This window comes from Arachis stenosperma, chromosome 7, assembly GCF_014773155.1.
Source record: "Arachis stenosperma cultivar V10309 chromosome 7, arast.V10309.gnm1.PFL2, whole genome shotgun sequence".
NCBI classification, from domain to species: domain Eukaryota; kingdom Viridiplantae; phylum Streptophyta; class Magnoliopsida; order Fabales; family Fabaceae; genus Arachis; species Arachis stenosperma.
In genome coordinates this window covers 19,705,837-19,716,697 of record NC_080383.1, presented here as the reverse complement: position 1 = coordinate 19,716,697, position 10,861 = coordinate 19,705,837, and the positions used below count along the sequence as shown (strand labels likewise).

The following is a 10,861-nucleotide window of genomic DNA, read 5'->3' as shown; positions in this document are numbered from 1 at the left end:
ATTTAATTACAGTATCATTTGAACAAAATAACATACTATTTATTACAATAATAATAAAATATTATTATTTGAATCAACCAAATAATTATATATATATATATATATATATATAATTGTAATTGTTATTGAAAAAATTTTAGTCACATAAACTAAGATATATGTTATTTTAATTTTATAGAAAAAGAGAGTGTTAAATATATATTTTATAATTATATAGTAGGAAATAAGTGTGATTTAGACATCTTACAAGAGATAAAAGTGTATTTTTTTCTAATATATAATGTAAGAAGAATTTTAAATATATTTAGAATATTAGTATTTCAGTAATTTTATTTGTTAATTTTAATTATAAAAAATATATAAAATATATATTAATTAAAATTAATAGTTAAAATTATTAAAAGAGTGAAACTTTAAATATATTTAAAATTTTGTCTATAATATAATAATTTACATATATTAAAAAGAGAGAAACATAAGTATGTCAAAAATTAGAATTCTATAAGAATTCTATACTTTTTAAAATAATATAAAGATCAACATAATTACTTAAAATAATAAGATATATAATCTAGAAAATAAATTATTACTAAAATTGATTGATAATTATACGTATTTTTTTGTAAATCACTATCATTATTCTAAAACAATAGAAACTGCCTTAAGAATGATAAGAATTAAAAACGCTTAGATTATGGTAATGTAATGGCAACGCGCAATCTAGAAGTCTCATCTCATCGAAACCAAAGCCAAGTCAGAGAGAGAAAATCCCCATCTCATTCTATATTTCCATTTGACCATTTCATTGCAACGCTGGTTTTTCATTTCCCACTCGAAAATGGCAGCATCTCTCGTAGAATTGCTCCCCAAAGAGTACGGTTACGTCGTCATCGTTCTCGTTCTCTATGTCTTCCTCAATTTCTACATGGCATTCCAAGTCGGCATGGCTCGCAAGAAGTAATTTTTAATTTCATATCTATGTGTATCTTCCATTTTTGTTTCTTCATCTTCCTTTGCTTACAAGCTGTTTGATGAAATTCCCCACAGGTACAATGTCCCTTATCCCACCCTTTATGCCCTTGAATCCGAAAACAAGCAAGCCAATCTCTTTAACTGTGTTCAGGTTCTTCTTTCTCTTAAAGCGTAATTATTTATATGTATATGTAGATTTTTGTTTTCATGCAGTCGTGCAGAGAAACGTTGATGAATCGAAATTTTTATGGGTTATTGAGTCAGTGGTTTATGTGTGTGTGTGCGCAGAGAGGACATCAGAACTCTTTGGAAACAATGCCCATATTCTTCATGCTCATGATTATGGGAGGGTTGAAGCACCCTTCAGTTTGTGCTGGCCTTGGGTTGCTTCATGTTGTTTCTCGCTATTTCTACTTCACTGGCTATGCCACTGGTGATCCCGCGAAGCGACTCACTCTCGGGTTTGCTCCCATTACTTTTACTTGTTTTTGGTCTTTTAAAGCTCATATAAATTGTTGCAGATCATGGATTTGGTTTTGATTTTAGTTCGCGCACACACATTCAATCATATATTGTCATGTACTTTGTAAAAATGAAATTAAAAAACAAAATCAAGGGGTTACTGAGTGGATCAAGAGAGGGTCTCGGATCTGACATGCTGCAGATTTGAGATCCGTAAATCAAGGATGCATTTGGTTTGCATTTTCATTGTCTGTCTTCAGAATTTTATAAAGGAAAAAGAGAAAATAGTGAAAACAATAAAGTGTAAAAGCATGCCTGATATTAGTATCAGGCTTAATTCTTATATGTTATTAGGAACTTGGGACTAGATACTTTTCTTGCTTTAATCCATTTATGGATTCCTATATCCACTAGAAGGCTAGAACTGGGTACTTTTCTTGCTTTAACCCATTCATTGATTCCTATATCAACTTTGTAGGTTACTCTTATATTCTAAAATTGAATTTTAGAAAATTTTTTAACTGTAAGTGAGGTATAGAATGTTGGCTCGGTCTGGGTAAGAAGACAAGGTTAGTTAAAAAATCTGACGTTGAAACAGTAGATTTTGCTCAAAAGAGTTGTAAGAATTTCTCCAATTATTTTTGAAATGTGTGATTGACCATACTTCTTTGGTCCTTCTAAAACCATTGACATGTGATTAATCAAATATATGACCACAGGAAGTTTCATATGCTGGCAATTCTGGGTCTTATTGTGTGCACAATTTCATGTGGGCGGAGCCTTCTCGATCAGCCTGCTAGCTCCTGATGCTGTTCTCGTTCAGCCCGCTAGCTCCTGATGCTGTTCTTTTAGATATTCTAGTCGCTAGTTGAGAAATGATAAATCCTTCTAATTGACATGCCTAAAAATTTTCCTAATTCAAAATCTCATTCACATACATTGAATTATCTTTCAATGTTTGCGTAAATTACAATCTCTACTGTTTTGGGTGGAATTCTGAATTAGGAGGATCTTTAGGCACACCAGTAGAAGGCTATATTATCACTCTTGCTAATTTGGAGTTTCTTTGGTCCTTCCCTGTTCCAACTTCCAATAAGATAAGCTAAAGGATTATGAATAATGTAAGTGTATTATGTATTTGATTTCAGTATAGCCTTTGTGTAACAATAAGGAAAAGTTTGTAGTTTCTGAACGTCTTTTGAATATGGCTTATCATACTATTTGATCCTGAGTTGTCTTCAATTACATAGCTGAATGTATTACTTCTGTTTCTAATTTAATTTCACTCTGGGAAGTTCTTGGGTGGGACGATTCCACTTTAAGTATGTAAATCAATGTTGGCATGTGTCAAGTTGTCTGGGTCATTTTTAAACATTGATTTGGATGTATAAATTGAGAAGTTCCTATCCAACAAATTGCCTCATCATCATTGTATTTTGTACAGGCCAAAAGAAAAGAAAGAAAACACAAAATCACAGTATTTTTTTTATTTTCTTTCTCTTCTTGTACAAGGTGAATGGTGATTGAATATTTATATTTAATATACATAATTATCAGCTGGCACTATTTGTATTTTATTGAACTTTGGTTCTGATGTCTACCATAATGGACACCAATAAAAAGAACATTGTTTATTGCTGGACATTAGAAGGCTATGATATATATCATATCGATAAATTTGGAATTAATTAGTGTTAGTTCATTTAATCAGCAAGTTGGACACCACAGTAACCACTTCAGAAGCATAGTTTTCTATCCACAGTAACCACAGAATGAATTTTATATCTATCCATATTCATCGATACTTGTGTATATATCAATTCAGTATATGAAACATAACTGAATATGAATAATACATCTCTCTTATTTTGAAGAATCAATTGTAGAAAGTTAATGCCAACCTTAATACCATGTTATACATGAAGAACGAGTCAAACTGAGTCCTCATTGAAACAACTTCACACACATAATAGTATGTAATTATAGTTATCATACTGTAATTAACACAGTGTACACACATCACAAGCAGAGTTTCTAGACACCATTACCATTTTAGGGTCAGCCATGAGAAGCAACAATGTCAATGCCTTTAGCATTAATAGGGTTGCTCATTGGTGCATCATACTTGCTGAATAGCTTGTAGGAAGAAATGAGGGAAAGCATCACATAGCAAAACATTGCAACAAATGTGATAGCCACTGATGCTGTTCCCTTGTGACAAAATGAACCAAAGGATCCACAAGCTGCACTCCATGTTGTTGCTGTGTTCCCCTTATCAGCCAAGTACAATACTTCAGTTGAAGCAGCTCCAGCAGCCAGGATTATGTAGGTTAGCACCTGGAATCAATCACAATTAGCAAGTTCTTTTAGTTCTTTAACTTTGTAGAATTAGAACTCCTAAGGTTCCAATCTCCTCCATAAAGTTAGCTTACATTGGGTAGTTAGTAACCAAATTTTCCAAGAAATTAAGTTCATTCACATGTGGGAGAATTAGTATTTTTACTAACAATAGTTTAAATTAATTTGAGCATATGGTAACTTTCAAAAAGTTGCTTGCTATTGCTAAGGTAAAAACTACGCAGATGAACCTGTGGACTAATTGAAGTTAAAATTCTTGCACAGACATGATTTCTGGCCAAAAAAGACAATCTAAATAATCTAAGGGTTAATGATTGATGCTGTAAAAATCTGATTCTAACGTATTTGATACTAATTGGTTGTGTGTACAATAATTCAGTATGATTATCATATTTAGTACACACAAATATCTAAGAAAAGTTCATTACACCAAAAATTTGAAAATAAATAGTGACAAGTATGTCTAAACCTCCCCATAAGGGGAAATTGAAGCAGTGTTAAGGAGAAGTGAATGAATATCTGTAAGTTCCTTTTCTCATCAGTTTCATTAGCATGCCAAAAAAGGGGTAACAAAAATTATGCTCTGACCTGATCAAAGAAAAAGAATGTCCAAGCTCTAGGCATGGTGGAAGGGCGGGGCAAAGCAACAAACACAGCTGAAAGTAATGAGTAACCTGCACAGATCCCATTTGCATGCACCAAAAACCTTCAACCATGAATAAACAAGATTTCAGCTTCAACATTCCCACATATTCACACCAAGATCTAATTAACTAATTACAACTACTCTTTTTCTCTTTCCTTTTATTTCATCACTCTAGAAATTTGACACATTTAGATCACTTTTATTTTTGAATTAGTACATCTGAATATTCCTTATATCCACCTATATTATAAAAATAAAAATAATACTAGAGAACCAATTGTTTCAGTTAACATTAGCTAATTTTTTTAAAAAATTATTTTGTTTATCTTAAATTTTATATCCTAAGTCATGAGGTCTTAATCTTAAATCTTAAATTATAAAACCTAAACTCCAAATTCTAAAAAAAAAAAGATATTGACTATCTAAAAATTAACTTTTTATACTTTTTCTAAAAATAAACCAATTTTTGCAGGAAAAAAATGAATAGTACAAAACCAATGAAAAATAGAACCAGCAGTGAGTGATGAAATTTTTTGTGGTTCTAATAATTGGAAGTTGAAATTGATATATTACCTGAAACCAGCAAGGTCAGTGTAGGAAACAGAACCATAATCATTTTGCTCAGAGTTCTTAAGCATGATCACAAGCGCGGTTACACACAAACCAATAGGAATCAAACGCAAGAATGTCTCTACAGTCCGTATGATGCTACTCTCGTTTCCTTCCAATTCCTCACTACCATTATAAGCCATGTTCATGGATGCTGTTGATGATCTTGCTGCACCACCTTCAAAACCATTTCCCTTCTCCATCTAGCTATCTTGTTACTCTTCTAGCCTTAGATAACAATAATGGTTCTATATTATTATTGTATCTACTTGTAGGGTTTGATTTTAATGGTTTTGTAGCTAGGTTCTTGAAAAGTTTTTGAGTGTAGTGCATCAATAAGATGTTGATATATAAGAGTAATATGTTATGGTGAGGGACCAAAGCCAAACTACCGAAGGGTGGCATTGAATGCAGCCATTAATATGGCATTGAAGTGAAGCCACGAATTCCCAAGGCAACTACTTATTAGTCAACTAGATAAGAAGGGTCATCTCTTTTACAAAATATGATATCATATTAGAGTTAAATAAGTTCTTCACGGTTGTACTAATTAAATCTTTCTTGAATACTAAAGTGGATTTTTATTATACACCGTAGTAACTTTTATACAAAAGTGAATTTTTTATGTACAGTAGTTATTTTTATTTGCAAATTATTTTTTAGTACGTTGCATGTGTGTATGACAAGAGCATGATGGTAGTAGTATTAAATACATTGCTATGAAAAATTCTGTGGCACCAATCCTTTTGAGTTGTATAAGGTGGTGTGTAGAAATCGTATTCATTCGATTTTTATTATTTGGTCCCTAAATTTCTAATTGTACTTCAAATGTATTCCTGACTTAAGAAAATTATCAAATAAGTCATCGATATTATGAAAGTTAATTCTCCGATAGTCCTTCGCAAAACTGCCATGAGTTACTGATATGGACAATACAAGATTATGTTTAAAATGGTGTTTTACATTACTTCTTTGTGTCCAAATTAATTCCATCATCAAATTTAAAATCCTAAATCCCTAAAATTGAGAATCATCTTTATTATTCTTTTCCCTTTTCTTCGTTCTTCTTTTCTCTTCGTCCTCCTTCTTTTCTTCGAATCTCGAAATCATTTTCGCATCGTTGCTGAATAACGATGGGTGATGGAGATACAAGTCAAGAAAGCCCAGGTATAAATTACTCAAGTGGAAAGAAAGACATCCGACCCAAAGTCGCTAAGAATGCTGTATTTTGCAACTATGGTTTGCGAGCAATAATCAAGTATTCGGGAACACCAGAGAATCTAGGAAGACCATTTATGGGTGTCTTAATTATGAGGTTAGTGATTTGTCCAACAAATATCATGTTTTCCGCCTTAAAGAAATCCAGTTTCAACGTTGCTTTCTTGTCTTTGCAATTTGAAAGTCATTGTAACTTTTTTCGTTGGGATGATAAATACGATGAACAACAAAGTGTTGGTCAATTTCATTAAAAAGCAGTGGATAAGTTCAAACAGAGGCTACAAATTTTGGAGAGTAAAGTTAAGTCACTGAAAATAATGATGATGATGGTTACGGTATTTTTAACGGTGGCTATTGGCATAGTTGTCACAACCGAACCGGTGATCGAACCGGTCAGGCTACTGGGTCACTGGGTCACTGGTTCAACCAGTGGGTCACTGGTTGAATCGGTTAACCCGGTCCCACATAAGTAAAATGTATAAAATAGCTAAAAACTTAAAAATTAAAAGTTAAAAAACATATCTCCAATAATATTTTAATAAACATTAAATCTCAAATCCTAAAAATAAGTAGTAATACGAGAATAAACATAAAATTTAGTACTATTAGTCTATTACATGAACAACTCAATTTAACATAATGAAAACAACAATTCATGGATTATATCCAAGGAGTAACTTCAAAGTCTGGAAATCTTTCTTCATCTGACAAATCTGGAGCTACATCCTGATTGGTTTCATTCTGATTTGTATTTTCCACAGAAGTATTATTAGCTTCACCATCATCTCGATCATCTTCCAGATTCAATTCATCTAGCATTTCAATAATGTTTCACAAATCATAATCAATAATACGGCAAAACATTTGGTTAAAGCATTACAAAATCATCCCTAACAACAACATACCCAAATCATCTCAAGCTGATTGAAGAGACATATTTGCAAGATCATTCCGTAAAGCATCAACTTCTTCAGGAGTTAAAAATGGTGGTGAATCTTCCATTATCCATTCCGAATGATCCTCAAATGCATCAAGACAAATTGGATCATAACTTTGCTTTCTCATTCGGTTCCTATATTATCAATTAACTTGATTATTCTTATTATGACTAAAAATTTTAAATAATGCCTTCAAGAAAGAATAATAAAAAAGTACCTTTGTTGTAGCCTTAAGTTGTAATGAACATAAACAAGATCATTAAGCTTTTGATGCTCTAACCGATTCCTTTTCTTTGAGTGAATGTGTTCGAAAATGCTCCAGTTACGCTCACAACCTGAAGAACTGCAAGTTTGACTCAAAACACGAATTGCTAACTTTTGCAGGTTTGGTGCTCCACATCCATAAGATTCCCACCATTGATCTTAACATAAAAAGAAAACAATCACAATCATAAAAATCAAATCTTAAACATATCACAATCATAAAAAACTAATTTTAATACAAAATTTACCAGGCATCACAGTGCTTCGCTCACGTATTGCAGACTGTCTCCCAAAGTCTCCTTCAGCATTCTTAAATATTCTCTTCTCACTTGTCAATTTAGTAATCAAATCAGCATCACCGTAAGCATGCCTCTCAATCACATCTAGTAGGCCAGAAATTGTGTCTTTGTGCTTGTCAAATTCTGCAGAATTAAATTGAAAAGCTGGATTTAACCAATAACCAGCAGCATGAAGGTTTCTTTTAAGTTGTAAATCCCAACGTGAATCTAAAATCTTCAAATAAGGTTCAACAACTCTCTTTCTTTTTTGAAACCTCTTCACCATGTCTTCCCTAGCCTTATACATAGCTTGATAAAGGAAACCCATTGCAGCTCTATCTTCACTATCCACAATACGCAATACATGAACAAGTGGCTCCGTAAGCTTAACAATATCAGTGCATTGATTCCAAAATTTAGAATCTAAGACTTGATCCACAAACTTTTTTGCTTTGGCTTCTTTAGAGTAAGCTGAACTTGTCCATTCTCTAGATGTCACCATAGCTCTCAATGCATCCTTTTGAGCCAAAATACTTTGCAAAGCAATAAAATTAGTGGCGAATCGAGTTGGAGCTGGACGAAGTATTTCTCGGCCGCCTGTGAACTGCCTCATCAAGTACAAAGGATGGCAGTGATTATAGATATATTTCGTAATCATTGAAGCTTGTGACACAGTTTCAGTCACTTCCACAAACTTCCCAATATCCTACAACATCAGATTAATACAATGTGCCGCACAAGGAGACCAATACAATCTAGGAAACTCTGATTCCAACAACCTTCCAGCAGCAACGTAATTTGCAGCATTATCCGTCACTACATGTACAACATTCTCAGGACCAACAAATAACACAACATCCCTAAGCAACTTAAACAAAGCCTCAGCAGTTTTCGAGATATGAGAAGCATCAACTGACTTTAGGAAAACAGTTCCTTTAGGGCAATAAACTAAGAAATTAATTAAAGTACGTCTACAACGATCAGTCCATCCATCAGCCATGATAGTACATCCAGTTTGTTTCCAAATCACACGATAACCTTCAATCATCTTCTTTACATCTTCAACCAATTTACTCAACAAATATCCATGAACTCTTTGGTAATTTGGCCATTTATACCCTGCACCCATGTTTGCAATAGCATCAATCATCGGCTGATAATAAGCTGAATTAACCGCATTGAATGGCACAGAGGCATCCATCATCCATCTTGCAATAGCAATATCACACTTCTCCATAATTTCTTTGCTTTGGAGAACACTTTTAATACTTGGTTGAGCTCCAGGTGTTGCTGCCGGTGGAAAAAAGGATTGTAATCCCTTGACTTGTTTTCCAACTCCCTTTCTAGAGCTAGGTGCTGGAATTCTTGATGCTTGTTGTTGTCGCATCTCATTATGTTCAATCTCATCAAATTCCCTTTCAACGTCATCACAAGCACCATAACTTTCTGCATATTCTTCTTGAGTTTTCCTTTTCTTGGTTCGAAGATCTTCAATGTTTTGATTGAATTGGTGTCTCACCACAGCTGGCACCTTTCGACATGCCTCAATATCTCCGCCTTTTCCAGCCAAATGATGCTTAACCCGGTTAATTCCTCCACCTCTAATAAGCTTCTCGCAATAAATACATACCAAAGCAGTTTTTCCTTTATCCAAAACTTGTTTACAATGGCCCCATGCAGGATCAGTTTTTCCTCTGTTACTATTTTTTTGGGTTCCAATTGAAGGATCAGGAGTTGATCCTTGTTCCTGAGAAGTTGGTGTTTCTGATGGTGTATTTGATGAAGCCATCCTAAATTCCTAATCAACCAGGATCTAGGACTAAATGACTAATCTCCAAGAATAATACACAACAATCCACTAAGGCACTAACTACTAAGAATAATATACAACAGCAACCAACAATGGATAATCAAGTAATCAACAAACTGAACAGAAATAAAAAAATAAATCAAGAAATGAGAGATCAAACAGAAAAACATGTGGTCTTGTTCATGTTCTCATCTGGACATAAATCAACAATCTAAATTAAACAGAAATCAACAACCTAAAATTATTTGAACAACCAACAATCTAAATTCTAACACAAATCAAACAGAACCAAGTAACCAACATACATAATTAATCTACAATAATCAATTAACTTCAAAAAATTTAAAAATTAAAAATACTTAGTTACTTACCTGGCTGGACGGCTGAACCCTGGAGCTGGAGGAATGGAGCGACGAGCAGAGACCAGACCAGAGAAGAGGGAGACCGGAGCGACGAGCAGAGAAGAGGGTGACCGGAGCGACGAGCAGAGAAGAGTGACGAGCAGTAGGCGACGATGGACCGTGGATGGGCTTCTGCCTTCTTGGCGGTGGTGAGTGGCGCACTGCTCTGAATGCGGTGGTGAGGTGAGTGCCGTGCTGGTTGAAGCTGAACGGGGCGACGAGGTGGCTGAGTGAGTGGCGCACTTCTCTATCTCTCAGCTCTCAGCTTTCATGGTGATGGTGGTCTCTCAAAGTTTGGAAATGGGAAGGGAAAGTGTGAAACAGGGGATGGAGGCTAGGGTTACAGGCTTACAGGTTACAGCACTCAGCAGCAAATTTTTTTTTTAATAAAGAAACGACGTCGTTTCCAGCGTATAAAACAAAAAAAAATTAATTTTCGAACCGGTCCGGGTTAAACGAAACCCGCCGGTTCACCGGTTCTGATCAAACCCGGCCGGTTCAATACGGGTCTTTCCGGTTCGACTTCTTGTCCGGTCAGATGACTCACTCGGACCGGTTATGGCACCGGTTCACCGGTTTTCCGGTCCGACCGGCCGGGTCGGTCCGGTTCTGACAACACTGGCTATTGGTGTTGGTCTAATAGTTTGTTTGGTGAGCTTTCTAGTAAGTAAGCAATAGGTAGTAGAACTGTATTATACAAGATACTGTATTATGCAATCATGAAATTGAAGTGCAATGTTGAAATAAACCTTGGCTAAGCAAGTCCTCAGAATTATAATCTTTTTCTAACTCGAAATCCGAGTCATCAGTTTGGATGGGGATAACTTCATCCACAACCTTTTCTTTTCCTTTTTCAAATTGATTCATTTTCATATTATTTCTTTTAACAGCGGCTCTTGATGAAG

At 34.5% G+C, this 10,861-nt stretch overlaps 4 protein-coding genes across 4 annotated transcripts; 1 reads left to right on the top strand and 3 right to left on the bottom strand.

Moving 5' to 3' along the window:
* Nucleotides 1–700: 700 nt before the first annotated feature.
* Nucleotides 701–2,679, top strand: LOC130941392 (uncharacterized). The gene is made up of 4 exons (XM_057869875.1): nucleotides 701–957; nucleotides 1,048–1,123; nucleotides 1,261–1,433; nucleotides 2,154–2,679. The coding sequence occupies exons 1-4, from the start codon at nucleotides 839–841 to the stop codon at nucleotides 2,239–2,241; spliced, it is 456 nt and encodes a 151-aa protein (XP_057725858.1). The 5' UTR covers nucleotides 701–838; the 3' UTR covers nucleotides 2,242–2,679.
* A 618-nt stretch (nucleotides 2,680–3,297) lies between these two features.
* Nucleotides 3,298–5,451, bottom strand: LOC130941391 (CASP-like protein 2A2). The gene is made up of 3 exons (XM_057869874.1): nucleotides 5,012–5,451; nucleotides 4,381–4,498; nucleotides 3,298–3,771 (listed from the first exon to the last, which is right to left on the bottom strand). The coding sequence occupies exons 1-3, from the start codon at nucleotides 5,248–5,250 to the stop codon at nucleotides 3,493–3,495; spliced, it is 636 nt and encodes a 211-aa protein (XP_057725857.1). The 5' UTR covers nucleotides 5,251–5,451; the 3' UTR covers nucleotides 3,298–3,492.
* A 1,729-nt stretch (nucleotides 5,452–7,180) lies between these two features.
* On the bottom strand, nucleotides 7,181–8,358 carry LOC130939519 (uncharacterized). The gene is made up of 3 exons (XM_057867621.1): nucleotides 7,716–8,358; nucleotides 7,421–7,625; nucleotides 7,181–7,337 (listed from the first exon to the last, which is right to left on the bottom strand). Exons 1-3 carry the CDS (start codon nucleotides 8,356–8,358, stop codon nucleotides 7,181–7,183), a joined length of 1,005 nt encoding a protein of 334 aa, XP_057723604.1.
* Nucleotides 8,359–8,451: 93 nt separating this feature from the next.
* On the bottom strand, nucleotides 8,452–9,534 carry LOC130939518 (uncharacterized). The gene has a single exon (XM_057867620.1). It carries the CDS (start codon nucleotides 9,532–9,534, stop codon nucleotides 8,452–8,454), a length of 1,083 nt encoding a protein of 360 aa, XP_057723603.1.
* Nucleotides 9,535–10,861: the final 1,327 nt, after the last annotated feature.